The sequence below is a fragment of the Apteryx rowi genome, unplaced genomic scaffold, assembly GCF_003343035.1.
Source record: "Apteryx rowi isolate R43461 unplaced genomic scaffold, aptRow1 scaffold_438, whole genome shotgun sequence".
NCBI classification, from domain to species: domain Eukaryota; kingdom Metazoa; phylum Chordata; class Aves; order Apterygiformes; family Apterygidae; genus Apteryx; species Apteryx rowi.
The window spans coordinates 746,702-767,575 of record NW_020450692.1 but is presented as its reverse complement, the minus strand read 5'-3'; the positions used below and the strand labels follow the sequence as shown (position 1 = coordinate 767,575).

Genomic DNA, 20,874 nt, shown 5'->3' with positions numbered 1-20,874 from the left:
GTCAATAGCTGGCCGTAAATGCATTTGGTAGAGTGCAGGAGAGAGACCTTTCAGGTTACACATTTTAGTTATTAACATCCTATATTAGTACCCTTACCCCCAAGTTACAGACTTTTAGATAGCACATGGTTGGTCTCCCTCATACTTACACYGAAATGTTTCTAGCTTGTATGAAGAAACTGTTCATTCTGCCCAGGACAGTGAGTATAGTATGGCTGACTTGGAAGCTGCTCTGTGTCTCATTTCACTTTGACAACTAAAGTGCAAATGTTTGTTTCTCAGAATAATTCTTTATATGAAGTAGAACAGCTCAAGCAGAAGATGTTAAGAAAATCCCTCAGTTACAGCATTCTGGGTGTTTTGTTGCTCGCTCACTCTCTGATTTTATCACTTGCTGCTTTTGTCAATGGGAAACTTTTTTTGACTCAGCACAGTGGATCTGGAAACTAAGTACCTCCTATCTCCAGTAAGTGCCCTAACGACTAAGCTATTCTGGGCCATGTTTGCTTTCTCACACACACTTGCACTCATTCTTTTGGATTCTTCTCATAAGAGCTATCTTCCTGTATTTATTCAGTCTTCAGCAGGCCAGGAAGGAACTGACTCTATGGCCAAGTGGTAATGTCTCTAAGCCACTTTTCAGGAACACCAATTCTAATCTTGGCTCTGGCTGAGACCTTTACCTTCTATTCAACATGGTGCATTTGGCAGTATTTTGACATGGGTAAGGTTTTCTTTGTCGACTCATGGAGACATTTCCCTTTATGTAAGAAATTATTCCCAAAGCAAAGACATTCACATATGAGTCCTTGTCACTACTGAATAGTACAACTACTGGGCCAAAAATTATATCACTTGTACATTGTCTCTTTGCAATTAAGAGTTAGTTAAACTGAAGGAGACCATTAGTGGAAGCCTAAGAGAAGTGCACTGTCTGTAAAGAAGCTGCTTGGTTGTAAGTATATTTTCTAGCAATTGGGATATCAAGATATGAGCCTCCTCAGTCAGTGATCTTTAAGCAGGCACCTGTTGGTTTCTTTCATGTTTGTTAGTTATACTTTTAAGGATTCCTGGGAATAATGTCTCTCTCTCACTCTTCTGCTGCAGCTGTTCTATCTTGTATTAACTAATTCTCCATTAAGCCAAAGAGAGAAGTTGCCAAAGAGAGAAGTTACAAAACTAAATTGCTATCTGATTTGTATTTCCACTCACCTAGTGTAAGCATGATCAAAAGTTCTAGCTTTGTGCTCTGCCAAATTCAGACAAGCCTGTGACAGTCACAACTGAGCAACGTCACCAAACCTGCATGCAGCCACCTTCCTTGGGGCTGATACACTGCATGGGGTAAGTAATTATTTGGTATGGGCAGCACTCAAGCCCTTTTTCACCTGTATGATTATTGTTCTGTTGAATTCACCTCCCATCTCCCTTGGCCAAGATGAGTCACAGGACAACTGAAATTCCATTCTGTTGGCTATACTAYGGTGTTTCTTTTCTATCTTGATGAAACTGGTCCTCCTAGTATAAATAATAATGAATTAAGCAAAAATGTGATGCTGTCTTTAATCATGGTGAATCTTAATCCACAGCAGGTTATTAGCTATTTGTCAACCCCATCTCTTTTATTGTCTTTAGTTGAAGCATTTCTACTTTAGACAAAGGAGGTTATAGGGGAATGGTGACCCACTAGATCTTCAGGATCTTAGTGCTATTGTCCTTCCATTTATAACTGGTATGTAGTACATCAGGAATAAATAAACCTCAAAATGCAATGTAGAAAAAAAGCAAGAAATTGCACTTGTTTTTAAACAGGAAACAAGACAGAAGTCATTATTTTCCTAAACAGATTTAAGAAAAGAAATCACTGCATTTGAAAACAGCTCTTGTTATAGATGCTCTAACAGCATTGATTGAACAGATATTTGTTTGACTTGCATCTTCATTAAAGATGATCTTTGGCACTGTGAACCACTCACTCTCATTTTCTAACAATTGCCTGATTCTGCATATACAGTGAGTAGCTACATCAAGCCTAACATCCAGTCATATTTCACCACAGTAAGGGGCAGGGGAAGTGGGGGAAGGGAATTCAACAGCCTGATTACTTTGGACAGTATCACTTTTTTGCATGCTCGTATTTCATAAATTTAAAGAAATAAAATGGAATATTAATTTTGCTTTCATTAAAAAATGATACTGTAATTTATCTCAAATATGAGGCAACAATGTGTGTCAACAAATGGACAAAAAAATGGTGGGATGAGTATTCATACAAGCAAAGTAGCAATAGCGGGATCACTAGGGATGTCAAAGGAAAGTGAATGCTTAGATGAACTGTTTTAAAATGTATTACTTGTTAATTTATACATTAAAATGTATTTAACTGGATAGCTGCTTTGGTATTACAGTGTTTTCTATTACATTTTTAAAGTATTAATGTTATTAGCAATAGCTGTTAAAGCTTAGCTCTCTTTCATGYTTATCTTTATTCTTAACCAGCTTTCATACAAACTGTATTATAACATTTTCAAAAGAAATCTTACTTTTTTCTGAAGTCATATCAACCTGCAAGAGAAAAAGCGAAAAATGAAAAAGATGCAATAGAGTTTGTATATATAAAGTCACTATTAAAGTAACACAGGTTGGGTCAAATCCACTAGATACATCAAGAGACAAAGATGCACTGACTTAAGTGAACCAAGAGTGTATTTAAGGTAATGGCAAGCATGGCTTAACTTATTTAGCATTTCTAATAATGAAAAAGCACTTACTTTGCTACAGTTATAATCAATAGTAGATGCAAAATGTTGCACTCTATGTTCTGTAAATGGTACTGACAGTATAGAGGACCACAGATTTTTGCATTACTGGGAATGTTGTTGCATTGTTCTGAATTTATTTCTCCTCATCAAAAGCAAAAAAGTCCAATATGGTCATCTGAAGGCATATGCCCATCTGTATGGCAACCGGTATACTTATTCCCTGTTTCTTTGCACACATTCATTCTGAGATCACAGTTTACATTTTCCCCCTCTATACTTCTGTGCTGATCAAATGCAGGTGCAGAAATGACTGTTGACTCGCTATTGCCTAAGGCAGAGGACTGGGGCTAGGATTTGACTCTCCTAATATTCATCGATACCACTGAATGGCAGCTGTGATGGTCCTAAGAGGCCATCTTTTTCATTTACCATGTACTTGAGTATAGATTAAAGGAGTCATGTAATTTTACTGTTATTCAAAAGAGAACATAGTCTCTGCCAAAAAAGATCAAAAAAGCAATGTCAAACAGACCATGAAAATTCAAGAAGCAAATTCTTGAAGTTGCCATGTATTTTGACTCTTTTTTTCAGTTCTGCTAGCACAATCTCATTTGTCCACAAACACAAGAGACATGTAAATCTGGATATGCAAAAGCATGCAAAGTTAAAAGTAGCACTGAATATTTAATTTCATATATCAAAACTTGTGGTGGTAGGATGACTGTGAGGAATGGAAGTCAGTTATGCAGTACTGTTGAAACAACATGCAATCTTGCTAAAGCCCCACAGATGATCTTTACTTAGTGTTGAAAAAGTCCACTTTTGCTTGTAAGTAAGTATTCTGTATAAACACAATATATTATCTCAAAGAAAATGTTACTAATTCCTGAAGTGAAAATGAGTAAAAATAAGTCATTGGCAAGACTTGCACGTTCATACATGTCTGGTAATCATTTAGGCTCATATTATTAAATTTTGCACAGCTAAGGATGTATTAGAGATCAATTTTAATGTCCCTGTTTGACTTCACATTGATCGTAAGAATTGCTCTGATGCACAGGATCCCTAGATTACTTTAATTCCTCTTAATTTCCTCCAGAGCAATCTGGTATTATGTCACCATAATAATTAATATTATTGACATAGAATGAGTGAAGCCAACTGAAAACTCATTAAAAATGCAAATGTGTTTTAAACACCAATATGCTTGTGTTTTTTATGTTTTGTTTTCTTATATAAAAATGTAAGAGTTGTTTGTAACTGTTTGAAAAAAGATTTTTCCAATATTCTTTGCTTGTATAAAGCACAGTGTTGTTAAAAGCAACTTTGGGGGACTTGGCTGGAAATACAGAAACAAGCATTACAGAGGCTGAAAGAATTAGTTTTGTGCTTTCAGTATGAAGCTGATTGATCATCTGATAAGAAATGTTATCTTCTTAATGCATATAATGGGAACTATCTTCTGACAGAAGACAGATACCAGTTTTAAAAAAATGTTCCAGATCCGCAGCTAATAACATTTTTCCATGAAAGGTCAGCTCCTGCTTGAATGTATTAAAAACTTTGAAGATGTTTTCACTTGACAGTATCTAGGAGCTGAAAATTTTTCAGCCCTGAAATAGGAGCGAACGCTTCTGGTTGCAGATTCCTCACAACAGTGGGGAAGTGGCTGCGGGATGTAATTGTTGCATTTAGGTCTGTTCCTCTGCCTCCATCCCAGTCCCAGGAGAGGAAGAGTATTCAGGCTGTGCTTAGGGGTGTTAATACAATACATACTATGCCAATGATCCATTGGCTCAGAATGCTTTAGAGAAGCTGACTTTTTTTTTCCAATACAAATGAAAGAAATGCACTTGCATGGTTTGTTCTTGAGCAGAATAATTTTTAAGTTATTAAAAAATTGTTTTGAAAGCAAAATATACTATTATACACCTCCAGAATCAATGCACCTGGATCAGTTAAAGTTTAACTTAGGGAAAGTTAAATGCAGTAGATTCCGAAAGTGGGCCTCTGCAAGATGATGCTTTTAACTGTGCTCTGCTTGATCATTTTTATAGAACTGAGCTAATCATCAATATACCTGTTTCACTACAGATTTAACCTTTCAAGCTGTATATTCTAGCTGTATTTGAGTAGTATGCATAAGYAATGACATGTTGTTATAGCAAAATTACCTCTTCTTCCTGTTCTTGATCTGATTCTGATTCCTTTCAGTTCCAAAATGCCATGCAAAAAGAGAAGGGGAAAACAGAGCAGGCAAAATGCAGAATATTTAGAAGAAAAGAATAGGAAAAAAATCACTTCTGACAACATTTAGCAGAAAAGAATATGCAGTAAATACAGTTTTTACAATTGATTTCTTATGTCAAAAATGACAAAACTCTAAATTGTCAGTGTGAAACACAAAAGGCTGCAGAATCAAGCAAATTACAAACAGAAAAGTTGCTCTTGGGTGTTACACTTATCCTTATTTGTACTAAAACTTAAAATATATACATACTTCTCCATCCATAAATTGGCACAAATAAATTTTTAAAATAGTTACAAAACTTAGCCATTTAAAATGTAAATATATAAACATATAAAAATGCTACAACACATCACCTAATCAGAATTTTCTGCCAACCACATTCAAATTTCACAGCTCTACTGTGCACAGGGCTTACCATTTTGTGAGAAAGAATGAACAACAGACAAGGTTTTGGTCAAATGGCCTAAAACATTACTAAAAGGCAATGCAGCTCCTAAACTGACAAGGACAGTAAAAAATCCTCTTTATCACAGAATAGCAATAAACTGACTCTTTGCAAGGAAGCAAGTGGTTCTTAGTATCTGGTGTAACCTAAACAGAAACCAAGGACACTCCACTGATTTATGAGATCTCAAATGGTCTCAAGCTTGTTATTTATAAATATTAACTCATACTAGACTTTTCGTCACCCTTTTCTGCCCTTGATATTGGACCATTTTCTTCCCCAGATACATTAATAAGCCTTATGATGATATTCTGAAGAAGAAGCATTTACAGTGTGTGACATGTTCATAGATTCTTGAAAGTTTTGATCAGATGTAGGAAGAAAAATCAGTGTCAAAAGTCAACGTAATATTAAAATCCAGTGTAAGGAAATATTTTTGGCACTGCTATACCCTTTCCAAATTCTAGAGCTTGAATCTGTTGTGTTTTTATCACTAACACCACAAATAAACAAGTCCACTAGTCAGCTGAAAATGCTATCGCAAAGCTCATTAACTATCAAATCCTTTATGACAGCATAACAAAATAATTTTCAGTCCTTCTATACTTCATACCTTAAGAACTTGATATGGTGTACAGATGTTTCCCTTACAGAACCTTCTGAAATAGACGTGAACAGTAAATTCCTCTCCAGCGAGGACTTACAAGAAATATAAGGCATGTAGGCAAGTCTTTGGCAAAACCAAAAATGAAACCTAGAGGTACACACTGAGTCCCAGATCTGTCACATCTCTCAGCAGAATTGGGGTAAAATTTCTATACGAAATAAATTAGCATAAGTCTTACACAACACCAAATGAAACTATGGGAGCTACATAGTGCAAACTGAATTTTCATCTACTTGTGCAACATCTGTCATATCTTCTGAGCCCTCAGAAAATAGGTTTGATACATTTGACATTACACTGACACTGACATTAACAGTATCAAATACAAGAAACTGAAAGCCCTTCAGTGGCATTTATTCTTCTTTAAAACRCCTGGCTACAAATTATACAGCTTTAACTATCTGTTGCCCTCCTATTTATTTATTTGTTATGTTATAATGTTGATTATCATAGATAAAAGCAAGTATAAAAGAGTCAGTATAATTTCACAGTACCTTTGTGTAAACAGGTAAAGTGATGTTTAAATTACATATGGCTTGATGAACAAGGCCTCTTGTAGATTTTGGCTCCTTCATGAATGATAATCTTCCACAGGGTTCTTGAGTGGTATCTCGCACCTAGTGGAGCAAACATACAGACATCTAATCTACCGTTTTGCTATGCTGTCATCTACTTGTGCTACTCAAAATTGTTTAACAGAAAGAGGCTAGATTTGGGGGAAAGACAGTCCATGTAGTCAAAGATGATGCATTTTGTTCAGGTTTTTCTCCTGCTTGTTTGTAAAGGCATATATGAATATATTTGTGTGTCAAAGCAAGAGGAAACACAAGCACATACATTTCTGCACACTAGGAACTTATTTTCAGAAGTCAGTGGTAATGTTGTAGTCATAGTCTTAAAGAGTACAGAAGTTCCAATATAATGGGGCTTTCGTGATAATTTACAATATCAGTTTTTCATTGAAAAAGTCTCCAAACTTTGTGATAGTGACACAGTCTCATTTTCTATTAAGTTATGAAATAAACTAAGTCAATTTCCTCCATATAGCAAGAATGCATATTTATGCTAATATTAACTCCATGCTTGAAATTTCAGTGTAAAATATTGCACTTGTTGATTTGGTTATTATGTTGGCAGAGTGGCTGAAAAGTAGTAAAGATTGCACTTAAAAATTTCTTCTGTTGCAGAAGGTTTTCTCAATTGTGTTCATAAATCCTGTCCTGACAATGAAGAAATCTGCTGGAATATATTTATAGGTGTGACCACTAAAATCTACAAATGATATTATAGTGCAACATACTTTAAAATTTTGCAACGAATCTTAAAAAAAAMCTCAATTTCACAGTTGTTAGCAAAAAAAGTGTATAAGCACTTAGGACTTAAGATACTCCTGATGTAATTGTAGCTTTTGTGCATAATGTGAGGATTAAGTACAATGTCACAGGATAAATACAATTGAAAGCATTATTTCATTCTTAGTTTCCTAAACTGATAAAATGATGCAATTAAATACATGTATATTAACTTCATCAGGCTGAAAATACTAGATGTAAAGCCTCGCATGTTTTTGAACTTATTGTGGAAAATCTATCATGGTGATAAATATGCAAAGCCAGAAATAGGTGGCATAGATAAAGTTCTAAATTAAAACAAGTCTACAAAATATTGCTGAGAAAGAGGAGGGTTTAAAAGTTGCCTAACAGCATACAGCAAATTCAAGAAAATGAGGGAGTGGGTTGATTTCCTCCATTCTCTTTTTGGAAGAGCTTCCATGTATAAAGGAATTTAAAATTTAAAAATCCCACCCCTCTAAATCTGTTTTATATAAGGGGTCACGGGGAAGTAGGGTACTTTGTTCTAGCATGATGTCCTAAAGTAGGAGAAGAACAAAGTTTGTGGGAAGAGGTTTACAAAACCCTCTGAAACACTCTAAAAGAGAAAGTGGTGGCGGTTCAATACCAGCAGCTCTCTCTACTGCTGGCACAGACCACAGTGAGAGCAGTTCTGTACATTTCTTACTGCTGCCCTGGAAATCTCATGAAAGTAGCGCATGAGCACTAGCCCTGGGGCAGGTGGTGTTTGCATCACTGTCTCTATAGCTAGGGCAAAAGCATTAGTTATTTTAGAGGGGTTTTGTTTTGTTTCCTTTTTCAGACTTTTCTATTCACAGGAAAGATTTAAAAATAGAACAGTACAGTAGAATACATTGTTGGGCTAAAGTTAGATTACAGTTGGGAATTTATCACAAGGAATTACTCAAAAATAATAAAATACAGTAAAACCATAACTTGAAATATGCAAAAACCACCCATGCTTTTCCTACAGAGCTCCCAAGAAAGTTTCGCATTGCTTTTGAAGGGGGGAAGATTGCTTGAAGAACAGTTATACCTGTATTTGCAGACATATCCACATTTACAAGCGTAGGGTACAAAAACCATATTTTGATAGATTTTTGCCAAATCTACTATGTTTTGGAACACCTTTTTTATTCAGTTTCTGCAAGTTTTTCTGCAATATACTAAACCATGATACAGAAAAACAAAGACTAACTCGGTCACCTCTTTAGATAATTGGGAAAAGAACAGGATTCCCAGAGGTATCATTTTTGGTGTCTGAAATGCTTAAAACTGAAAGAATTCTGTGGACACATGTGCAGACTGGGATACAGACACAGATAATTATATTTAGAGCAAATTTTAACTAAGTTTCAGGCAGCCATTTCCATGAAGTTTGGGGTGGCTTAGTCAGGTATCTTATTTCTGACYGCTCAAGTCAAAATTCACTCTGTTTTTACAGAAAATACGGGACTGTTTTTCAGTCTGATAAGATTATTGAAAACTCAGAACTAGGCAAAAATAAAATCATAATCCATAACTCAGGTTATAACTTTACCTTAACAAACAGAGGAAGTCTGTTTTCTTTGAAGGCAAAAAAACTGAATATATGATGTTGCCCACTCTTTGTTAGTGGCACCAAATTGCCAAAACAATCAACATAGATGGGTTTTCCCTCTAATACCTATTAGAAATTAAAAAGAAGCAAAACAACAATTAATCACAGTAATGTGTTTAAGATTTCTTCTTAATCATAATTCTACATTGGCTTTCATCAGTCTCCTAAATTTCTGGTACTTGTAAGCATTTGCAATGTTTGTTATGTACATCTATCTAAAATCTGTGGAAACATTTCAGATTATTACATTCCAATCTGAATATACTGTTAATTCAATAACAATAGGGTAACATTTTATAAATGAGAAAATGAGTATTCAGTGTYGTGAATTCATGCAGAGTCTCAATTTGTATTTTCATCTGGATTTTTTACTTGAATCAAATTTTCGCATACTTTGCTAACCTGGGCTTATCACAACAGTCAAAGAAATAATTTATTCAGCAAGCCAATCAAGAGTTCTAGTTTTGACTAGTAGGATAAGAAGCCTATCTGGTACTATCATGGAGTTGCAGAGGACCTTCTTAACCAATCCAAAAACTTTCTTTAGATTACTTTGCCTTGAGTGCATCTATGTTTAACCTACTTGCAAAAGTCTGTTGTAGCAGGCAAAGACAGTGTACGTTAGTAGATTCTATTCATTTCAGCTGGATTTGTAAAGGCCTAGAGCGTTTGAAAGTCAGACCTCAAGCAAATGCCTCTCTGAAATGCGTGTGTAATGATACTGCTTAAGTCTTTGGATTGTTATTTTTGTGGCCTACGCAGGTTTAAACCTCAGCTTACCAGTCTTGGAGCTGTTTCCCTTCAAACTTCCAGTACATTTGGATGAGACATTTCTATCATTACTTTCCAGAAATTCAGCCTTGTCATTCAGTTGTATGAGCGCACATTTTGTCTAGCTGCTCTGCACAAGAAAGGCCTATCAGAGCTTCAGGAACAGTGAAGATAAATTTTTAAATGGTGGGTTTTGGTCACAAAAGAGAGACCATACTAAGCAGAAGAATATGCTCTGCATGTATTTAATGCACTTCCTATTTGTTATCATTTCTAAGGAAGCTGACAGAACCAGAAAAACTGAATTTAGCAAGCAGTTTTCTGGATTCCACATAGAAAAGCTTTTGCCTGTTCAGCAACAGATGTAAGTTTTTGTAAAGCAGAATATTAATCAAACTTGCTAGTTTAACTTCTTGCTAAGTAAATATGCTGACAAAATGTGATACTGTTGACTGTCTTTTTGGTTATTAATATGCATTTATGGAGTTACTGGAAGTTGAGATTTACCTGTTCCTTTTGTGTTCAAGTATCTCCCCTTTTATCACAACACCCAGGTCATCTCAGACTCAGGAAATGTAACAGTTCAGCAAAGAACAACACCCCCAAAACTCATCTCTACTCAGATACTCCTCTAAAAGGAAGCTGTTACTAAATAACTAATAACTAAAAAAACTAATAACTAATAAAAACTCCAGATGTCTCCTGGCAGTTTGTAACAGAGCTAATTAAAACCAAATAATTCAGTGYTGACCACCACAGAAATGACCACTATGTACTTTGCCTAAACTTAGGGCTAGCCTGCATCCATAGAGCTTATTTTTATGCTACCTGAGGCAGAAAGTCCATTTACAGTGACTTAATTCTTTGGACTTGTGCACCCAAACCCCCAGTAAAGCTCTATAGCTATGCAAAATCCCTACCAACTATTGCACTTTTAATAAAAACCATGAGAAATGTCTCTTTCCTGTTTGCACAACTGGAAAACCCAAAAGGCTGGTATGGCTTCCCCAAATAAAAGTAGACTACATAATACTTAATTGGAAGAGCTGCTGCTCTAATTTGGAATCTTTCAATTAAAGAAATGATGACTCCAGCACCAGAGGAAGTAAGGACAAAGAACCTGAAACTTCTGGACTAAATGTTAACCCTTCAACTTCTTTTTTATTATAGAATTTCCTAGCATAAAATCTGTCCAGTTACTAGGTACAACTGATCAATGGGTCTACCAAAAAAAAGCATCTTGGGAAACCAAATTCTTTCAGTTCATTTTCATCCTATAGGTCTTCCAGGTCTCAGGCCTGCAACAGAGAGCTCAGACTTTACCAGTCCACCTTCATATTAAATATCTCTTTGGATCCTGCTACCTATTTTTTTAATTGCTGAGGACTGCCCTGAGGACACAATGATCTCCCATTTGAATGCTGATGATGCTAAGGAGAAAGCAAACAAGCTGCTTTACCAAAGCCAGTCAGGGAATTCCTTCCTAATTTCTGACAATCCAATAGCCAACTGCCAATGGGATTTGGTCACTCATATGCCATAGCTCTGGTTCCCTTGCATCTGACAAAGTCTGCATCTTACCATTATGTGACAGTCTTTGTATATTGACACTATTATTTTTCAGCCCTTGTAGCAGATAGTAGGCAGAAATTATTATTTTCAAAACAGACATTAGAAAATGGAGAAAACTGTTCAAGATTCTTGTACTGTACCTCTACGTCCCTGCTTCTGGCAACTTCAGCAAAGTTTTCTTGTTGTTCTAGAGTTTTATCCACCTTGTCATCTGTCATGCAAAAACATCTTAACCGTGCTTCAATGGGATCATGTGATTTGGCAAACACCACAAATTTGGCCATGTAAGGGACACAGATAATCTCTCTGTACACTTGGGAAGCAAAAGTAACAGATTCTTGTGTTTGCCGACAGTCTATCAGCCAAAATCTGTAAAAGAAAATGAAGTGTGTAATCAACACAGTAAGATTCTGTTCTAAAACCTCCATATCTTACAGATGAAATATAAAGCTGCTTTGCCCAAAACATTTACTTTTTTCTACCATCTAGCTTAAATGTTAGCAGTACACTCCTTACATACAGCATCAAAAACTGAGGTTCTTCTAGGTGCGCTAAATAATTTCATCCACTGTTTAACACTGCATTCAACATTAGAAATTATTCTTACGTGAATTCAGCCAGGGACTTTTAACTTTGATTTTGGAGTAAGTTTTTGTTATGCATATTGAAGAGCAGTGATACGTGTGTGTGTGTGTGTGTATGCATGTATGTATGTAATTATATTTCTGTATTTGAGCCACATTATATTATGAAGACCCAGAGAGCATGTATGTCCATATCTGGTCCCTATTATCCTTGCCTCATAGAGGCTGTGATCACTACTGATTGATTTTTTATCATGGTTTCTAACATGCCATTTTACTGACAGCATCTTTGTAGTGTATATGCTGAATCTTCTTCACCAGGGGTTCCCAGTCTGTAACACATGTAGCACAAGTTATACATAAATGTGTTCAAAGCAACGTGCAAATGATACTGGAATAAATGGCTGCCTCTTCCTCTGCATGGTGTGAAGCCAGAAGCTGCTTTTCACTGCCATCTCATTCAGGTACGACCATCAAGAGAGAGAAACACTTCAGCATTCCAGGGTAACACCATAAGTTGCCTGATTTCACTAACATAATTGTTACAAATGAATGCCTGCCTCTCACAAAATATTGCTAGTGCCTGTACTTCCCAAACAGAACAGACATAAATGAGAACCTAAGACGTATCATGGATGGTGGAATTCAGATCTAAAACTTCAACTTCCAGAACAGGCAAAACTTCCCTTGTCAAAAGGGCTCTCCTCTTTACTGAGTTACAGGTTCTTGATCTTTTCTTTGGGCCAATTCAGGCCTGGACAATATTGCCCAGTGACAAAAATTAATAGAATTTCCATACACTTTGTCAAGACCACTGCATTGTTCTTTTGTAAAGATAGCAACTTTTACTTAAAATAATTTTACTTTCTACACCCAAAACAAAGCAGCATAAATGTACCAGGCATTTTACAATGAATAACATGTATTACCTTCTTTCTCAGTTATCACTTCATTTAGTTTGTCTCTTGAGCTGCTGGCATTTCATTTAAATAAAATTTGCTTGTGGGTGGAAAGCATGCTTGAGTTTGACACTCGTAGGATGGAGAAGAAAGTCATGAGAGGTCAAAGACATCTCAAAGCTGATAAAACCTATGGGGGGCTTATTACTTACTGTAGATTACATGGTATTATACCCCACAAAGCATGTCTTTCAAATATGTCGTCTCTGGTCTTACTCATCTGTAGTTGAATAATAGTGAATTTCATGCTGTGCTTTTCTTTATAACATTTAATAAACATGCTGGTTAAAAAACAGAGGCTGATGACATCTGAAAGTCAGACAGTCTGATACATAAAGGCTTTGCATACTGATACTTTGCTTATAATGTTTGGGAGAAGTATACTATGCTGGGCCCAAACAGGAGAAGCTACATCCTACTCTGAGAAATCCCCAAATGCTCAAAATGATTTGCTGCCATAGATCAGGGGATAAAAAACAAAACAGATACTAAATTAAAGAAAAGCTATAGTCCAGGAAATGGAAAACAGCTGTGCCTCAAAGTCAACAGTTTAATTCACATGCATTTTAGACAAATATATCTGTTTCCCAAGCTCATTTTGGACAGACTTTGTCTCATGAATGGGAAAATAGTTCTGCACCATTAATTTAATGATTTAATTAGACATAAACAAGTTATAGTGAATAATGAACAGTCAGGCATCAGCTGATTCTCTGCATGGCACAAGGATAAAAGAATAGATGCACTTTTAGACCAGAGCATAAGTACAGAAATTCAAGTTAGCTTGTCCTTCAGCAAAGAAGTTACTTAATTCTCTGACTGTAAGCACATTGAAAATCACATTTGCTAACTTTAATGGTATTTGAAATAAGACTTGGATTTAAGTATTCTGCTGAACTTTCATCTAGATTAAAAAGTAGAGGTGGAACTCATTAAAATCTCCCTAGGGGACCCAGCCTATGTCACGTAACTTTGCAATAGTCATCAATTTAAATGTCATCACGGAGATTAGAAAACATCCACTAATAGTATCTCTGATGGGTTGATTCCACATCTGTTTCTTAAATTAATCTTTAATTTATCCCTTTAAACAGATTATTGCAGGTAACAGATGAGAGCTAAGATCTCCCTCTTGTGGTCACTATTATTAAAGAAAAATGCTTGCCTGAACACAGAAGCTCAGAAAATATTAAGCACAGAATTCAATTTAATGGGAAGGAAAGATATTTCTAAACTGGGAAAGTATAGAAAAATGATACTTTATTTCTCCTAACGTCAAAGTTTTACTGTAGATCAGACTGTAGAAGTTGAACTCATTTTAACATTGAATAAATTATTAAATTAAATAACAAACGTAATCTAATAGTAGTAATTGTTCTGGCCACTGAATGTTTGTAGTAAAGAAAATTCATTGATTGTCATAGGACTAGTCATATTTAAAGTTATCAGAGATTTTTTTTTTTAAGTTTGCAAGACTACAAACCCTAAATATAACTTTTTCAGCTTATGAACTGCATCTCCTGTCACAGAAAGTGATCACAAGATTTTTAAGCATTTCTGTGACATAAATCATAAAGAGTAATAAAAATACTGTTACTACTGTTACTGTTACTAATTTTTTACAAAATTCTGCTTGTCAGTAATCAGACAGAAGTTGAATCTCATTGTAAGAACAGATGGTTGGAAGAGATTCTTCTAGATCATGATTTGGTATATCTGTTTGATTTCTTTTTTGTTGGATGTTCTGTAAACAATATCTTCTCTTATAAGATGCAAAATGAGCTAGCCCAGATAAAGGATTTCTGTTTCCATGGAAATTTTCATATTTCAACATTGGGGCTGGGGTGGGGGGAATTATTTAAAATGAAACCATTTTTCCCCCCCTAATTTCCTGAAAACTGGACTGGCTCTCACATTACTATTTCAGAAAATTAAGTGTAAGTTGTTAATTCATTTCTGGGATCATGGCAGGTGCTGATTGCAAAGCACTAATATCTGAGATAAAAATGACAAGAACATCAATTTCTTTCTACAGCTGCCAAGGATTCTAGCTCTTACACCTCTGGTACATCTTCATTCAGTGGTCCGTTTTGGGCTAGGACAAGCTCTGGGCTTCCAAAATACCTGACCAATTGGTTCCCAATGCAGACAAAGTGTCTGTGTTCCTTCTGTTATATAAATATTTGTTGTAAACATAATGTAAAAATGTGTTGTAAAACAAAATGCATACGGGGAAGAAGCCATAAGCTTGAAAGCAACAGTGTAAAACTCATGTTTTGTTGTATAGGTACCTGGCAGACACATTCGTTGTGAAGGAAACACATTCATTAACAAATGTCAGTGGTGTTGTTCCTGTGATGTCTTCCCACTGGGCAGGGGTGGTTCCTCCTGAAATGATAATGATAAAAAAATATTTAAAAGCAGACAAATCTCCAACCTTCCTGCTTCTAAGAATTACTCTATATTGTTCCGAATTTTTAATCGGTATGCAACCAGTAATAATCCTAGGCATGCTTTCTCCTTATGCCCACATTATTCTACTAATGCTAATAGGATTGCATAGGTTTCATGTGAGAAAAGAAACTGCCAAAATACAAATGATTTGCAAATGAAGAGTTCTGTAGCACAGCTCCAGAAATGTTAAAAGAGGCTGAGATTTTGGGGGGAAGAGTTTTTTTGTTTGTTTTTTTACTAAAAACTACCTTTGTTTGTTCTAGACTGTTCATATATATGGGGCAAAATTAGCCCGGACATACTGTTGTGTAATCAGTATTGATGCACTTGGGAAACAACAATATTGTTACTAATAATGGCAACTACAATTTATGATTTCTATTATCTACCTTTTAAAATAATTCAGAGCAGAATCAGGTCCAGTATATACATARCTAAAAGTTTTTTGCACATCCTAAAGAAGGCCTATGAAAAAATCTGTGTGTGACAAGCTCCCCAGGAGATCTTGCAGTTGAAATGTGCACCTCCGTATCTTTCTGTACATCAGACAGCCTTCTTGATTACTATCTTGATTACTAGTCTATTAAATATTTCTGCCTTCTTTGACTCTGATGTTGACAGGCGAGTGAGGAGTTAACAGGACTGAAGTTTGTCAATTGATATGCACAAGAACTGATATGCACAAGAACTGATGTGCGCAAAGCTGTTCAACAGAGGAGTTAACAGGACTAAAGAAGTCTACCAACCGATATGCGCAAGGACTGATATGCGCAAGGCTGCGGAATGGCAGCATTAACAAGCCCGAAGAAGTGAAGTCTGCCAYCTGGAATCTGCACGGACCCCCGGGGAGGGAAGAAGCAATACGGAGGTGTTGGGGTCTTGCCTCGCTAGCAGGGTCCTCCCAAGCAGACAAACAGACAGTCCTGTGGTTGCGAAACTTGCAAAAAGTCAGCAAAAGCAGTGTTTGCCCAGAGCCCCAGCCGTATAAAAAGAGGTTGGGAGCTAGGAGAGTTTGAGCAGGGACGGGAACGTGACCTGATCATCCTCTCCGGCTGGACCGTGAGTATTCCCCCCCCTCCCCTTTTCCTGGGACGCTGGGTTAAGGTAACTCCTCGAGGTTGAGAGCCCTCTCACTAGGAGAGCGAACAAGAAAGCTTTCAAGCAGGGATAAGCAGTGCTTCCAATTAATAACGCAGTAATCGACGGTTTCAGGTTATCCTTTCTAAATTAGTAATTGATGGTTTTGTGTTATCCTTTCTAAATTAGTAATCGCATTATTTTAATGGATGTTACTAATCCAAGAACTTGTGTGAGGAAATAAACATCTTTTTTATTATTATTATATTACTGTCTCAGTCATTGCTATCGAACCTTCACAGCATGACAGTGCGACAGATGTTACCAGCTTTCTGTTTGTCCCATACATCTGAAAATGGGTCACAATCTGTCACCCTTCAGATGTTCTGAAATGAATGATGGGGACTTAAACTATTTTTTCAGGTTTTTCAACCTCACATTTTGGTTGCTTTCCAGTTACCTTAAAATCACACTGAGCTTACAGAAAACAGAAATAGAAGTATTGATTTCTAACAACAGTTATAAATATTTATAAAACACATAAGAACTGAAGGAAAAACTAGACTTAATCTAGCAGGGCTAAGTCAGAACATCTGTGAGCCTCTCCCTCTTCTCATATACAGCTGTCATGTTAGATATCCACTTGACCACATGACTCAGTCTTTATGCATACCTTAAACCAAGCTGTATCAGTTAAGAAATACTCCCCTTTCCAAAAAATACCTCTTTTCTCCCTTTAGTGAAGCATTCTTGTAACCAATTTCCCTTTTAAAGTTTTCCAGAGGGTCTCAACAAACTTACTGTTCCTCCATTCTTCTTCAGAGAGGGGACCCCTCTTCTTAATTTAAATAAGCATTGTTTCATTTTCTTGCAAATGCAAATGTCTCTTTGTTGACCAGATGTTATCTCTGGTATTTCAGCAGCTAATTAACACCTTTGTGTCAAGAAATTGTAAAAGCACCTATCCATCCCACCTCCCTGATGACTCACTGGCACAGCTCAACCTGTAATGCATCTTACACCAGATTGAGATTTGAAATCAGTTTGAACATTAACAAAGATACTCGATGCTAACTTCTAAATAGGATAAATGCATACAGCTCATTACTGCCTCTTGACTGAGACTGGACATGATGGTAATCACTTTGGAGTTAGACCAAGTTTAAAGTGATTTACCCCAATATTTTTCTCTGAAGCATACTGAAATGTTATGTCTGCATTACTTTTATGCTGCTAGGCAGAAGTATGTTGGTTCTCAGTAAGAAACTAAAAGGAAAATGCCCCCCCGCAAAAAGAAAGCAAAAGGCTGCAATACATGTCTTGTTAGCCCAAACAGCAAGTGTTATTTCTGCTATAAACTAATTGCTTGGAAAGTAGTTTATTTTTACACCTTCTCACCCTCAGTCAAGTTTTCACCAAGCTTTACATATGCATAATAAGTTTAACATATTTAACCCACAAAGTTTTACAATTTCAAGATGCATAAAAAAATGTATAGTAGATGTATCCTACCTGTTATGCTGCATAGTAACCTTAAAGTAGGTGTGTCGCCTCCGTAACCATTCATGATCCCATCACTGGAGGCTTTGGGGATGGGAATCGTCATCGTGATTGGTTTATGGAACTTCCTTCTCCTGGGCTCCAGTGTGACTATAGGACTGAAGGTAGCCTTGTTGCCTAAAATCTTCTTTATAAGTTCAGAGTGCATAGGTTGGGCCTTTCCAAAGCAAAAGACAGTAACAGGATAAGTCCCTTGAAAACAGTGACAGTGAATATGTAAAGAACTGGGTCTGTACATTGCCATAAAACCCTAAAGATCTTCCATCAAATGGTACAATTTCTCATGAAAATCTTCAGACAGAAAAACTGACTGCCAATGAGAAGGGGAGACTTTCCCTTTGCAGCCCTTTTGCACTTCTTTGTCCTCATCCTACCCTCTTTCCTGGTGCTTGTCAGACTCTTTACTGGGTTAATTTAACTCACTAAACCACCAGAAAAACTATTCTCTTGATTTTTTTTTTTTCTTCCAGGACTACCTCTGAGCTGTGTTATCAGCTGTTCACAGAGGAATTCAACAAGCACAATAGCCTGGTCAAAGTAAGTGGTGGATGCATGTAGCTGGAGGCAGGGATGGAGGTGGGGATGAAACAGAAGGGAGGGGAGCAGAACTTCCCCCACCTGGCAGTAGTGAACTGTTAGGCAGGTTCACTCAATGTTGAGAAACTGTACATTAAGTAACCTAGATTACAGCACTTCCTACTTCTCTGATGTCTTTCCTGAGAATTATTTAAGAAATTCCTGTATGATCTACACTAGTATCATCATCATCAAAATTGAGTGCTTTGCTCAAGACCATATAGACAGTTACAGAAAGGAATCTGAATAAACTGAAATACCCCAAACCTACCAGTTGTGTTAACTACTGCATTTAGTTTTGTGGGGGTTTTTTAATTAGAAACATTCTAGACAACAGTGTACAAAATTATCAGCCGAATATTCTGGTTCTCCAGTACAGAAAAAGTAATTTTGCACTCTGAAAGGAAAGATAAGCCTTGCAATTGTTTCATTGTACCTGGAGGCCAACACGAATTCGCTTAGTTAGAGCCCCTTCTGGGAAGACTGCCTGCACTTGTGGTACAACAGTGCTGCTCAGCACACCTCCCTCAGGTCCAATAAGGTTGCTATCTTGTTTGATCCGGGACACCACTGCAAAGTACTGCGGGAAATCCCGTGTGATAATGCGGCAGATACGCTTCTTCTCTAGCTCCTCTGGAGTGTCAAGTACTGAGGCAAAAGAGAAGATGGTCAGCAAACAAGAATTTCATGGATGCAACATAAACAAACTTCAAAGCGCATTAAAGTTTTTCCCAGTTTAACTGCAACTTATGGAAGCACTTTGTCTAGAATTCAAAGGGGAAAAAAATCAAACAAACCCCAGTATTTAAAGTTCAGCTAAAACAGAGAAATCAAGAAAGGAATACAGAAAGATTCAACAACTAACTGAAGGGAGCTTAAGACATCAAAGTCAGAATAAGTTGTTAATTTTCCCAAAATGTGGAGGCACACAAGCAGAGGGTTTGGTCCAAGCCTCTTTCTACTTCACATTGTGGCCCAGAGCAGCATCAAGATAACTAAACCCCAAATCAAAAAAGTATCAAAGTATGAGTTCATCTTTAAGTATGTGAGTTGCCTCATTTATTTTTGTTTTAAAAAAGGCATAAAATTAATAACAAATTCTGCAGATCCTAGACAGCCCAAGTCCGTTCTCTTCTCTCAGAAGCAAGAAGTATCCATGATTGACATTTGCTCCCACAATGCAGCTACTTGGAAAGGATTAATATGATAATTGTTTTGTTTTGGAATGCCACCTGTTATGGAAACTTTCACTTTAACACTGTGAAAGGGGACAGAAGAAAACACAAGTTTAGCATCTGTTCTCTCCCTAATGATGGTAGATTTCGTTTTGTTCCAGTGCTTCAGTAGATCACGCAAGGGAGGTAAGCTCAAGTACACAGTGCTTATACTGGCTTGTGTACTAAGAAAATTATTATGCTCCAGTATGACTGAAATGAAGTATCTGGAGTATGTAGTGATGGAGATTCTCATGGACGATCAAACGTGAGGTGTTAAATAGAATGCTAAATGTTATCTCCCCCAGCTATAGAAATAATGCAGGAGGGGAGAAAAAGAATATCCCACTGGATACCTTCATCCATCCCATTCAAAATTTCATTCAGTTCATCCTCAGTGTATTCACAGAAATGTTCTTTCCAGCTGTCCCCATTCTCACTGCGCAGGATCACCAGCTCTCTCTCTTTCCCACGCAGAGCAGCAAAATGGGGAATCTCCACAATCACAGGCCTGGCACAGCAACACAGCGCATTAAATGTGAATGGGAGAAAGGAAGAAACAGGATTAACAGCAACTCTATTCAGTCTGCTACAAAGTGACCTGGAATTCTACCTATTTCTCTGGAATACTTTGGTGTAATCCTAAACTAGTAGGTCACTAGCACATCTGAGATTTTTACAAGGATCCAGTTAATGCTGAAGGACAGATGAGAAGTGCATTCACCTCTTTCACAGTGTGAATGACATTTGTTAAGATAATATTGCTTAAGTGGAAATTTAAGAATTGTTTTGCAAATTCATAAAAAACACGCTCATTTTAGCTGTCACTACTGTCTGGGTTAACCTGTGCAACTTCATTTCAAAGAGAATCTACTGTAACAAATATCAACAGTGGGACAAATTCTGATCTCACTTACACTAGTGCAAATCAGGATAATTTCATTGCAATCAGTGGGCAATTTATGTCCTGTGCCAATTTTACTTCATTGTAATTCTATAGATTCCAATGGATTTATTCTTGATTTACACT

General features: G+C 36.7%; 1 protein-coding gene across 1 annotated transcript in view; it reads right to left on the bottom strand.

Annotated features, from left to right (window-relative positions):
• ANK2 (ankyrin 2) overlaps positions 1-20,874 on the bottom strand; it is a gene marked incomplete at its 3' end in the record, with an annotated part of 166,806 nt that overhangs the window by 20,701 nt on the left and 125,231 nt on the right. The window contains exons 31-39 of the mRNA XM_026076727.1: positions 20,201-20,355; positions 19,067-19,278; positions 18,007-18,211; positions 15,255-15,351; positions 11,561-11,789; positions 9,018-9,143; positions 6,620-6,742; positions 4,937-4,969; positions 2,544-2,565 (exon numbers count right to left, since the gene is read on the bottom strand). Of these exons, the coding sequence (XP_025932512.1) occupies positions 2,544-2,565; positions 4,937-4,969; positions 6,620-6,742; positions 9,018-9,143; positions 11,561-11,789; positions 15,255-15,351; positions 18,007-18,211; positions 19,067-19,278; positions 20,201-20,355 (1,202 nt within the window). The remainder of the gene's footprint in view (positions 1-2,543; positions 2,566-4,936; positions 4,970-6,619; positions 6,743-9,017; positions 9,144-11,560; positions 11,790-15,254; positions 15,352-18,006; positions 18,212-19,066; positions 19,279-20,200; positions 20,356-20,874) is intronic.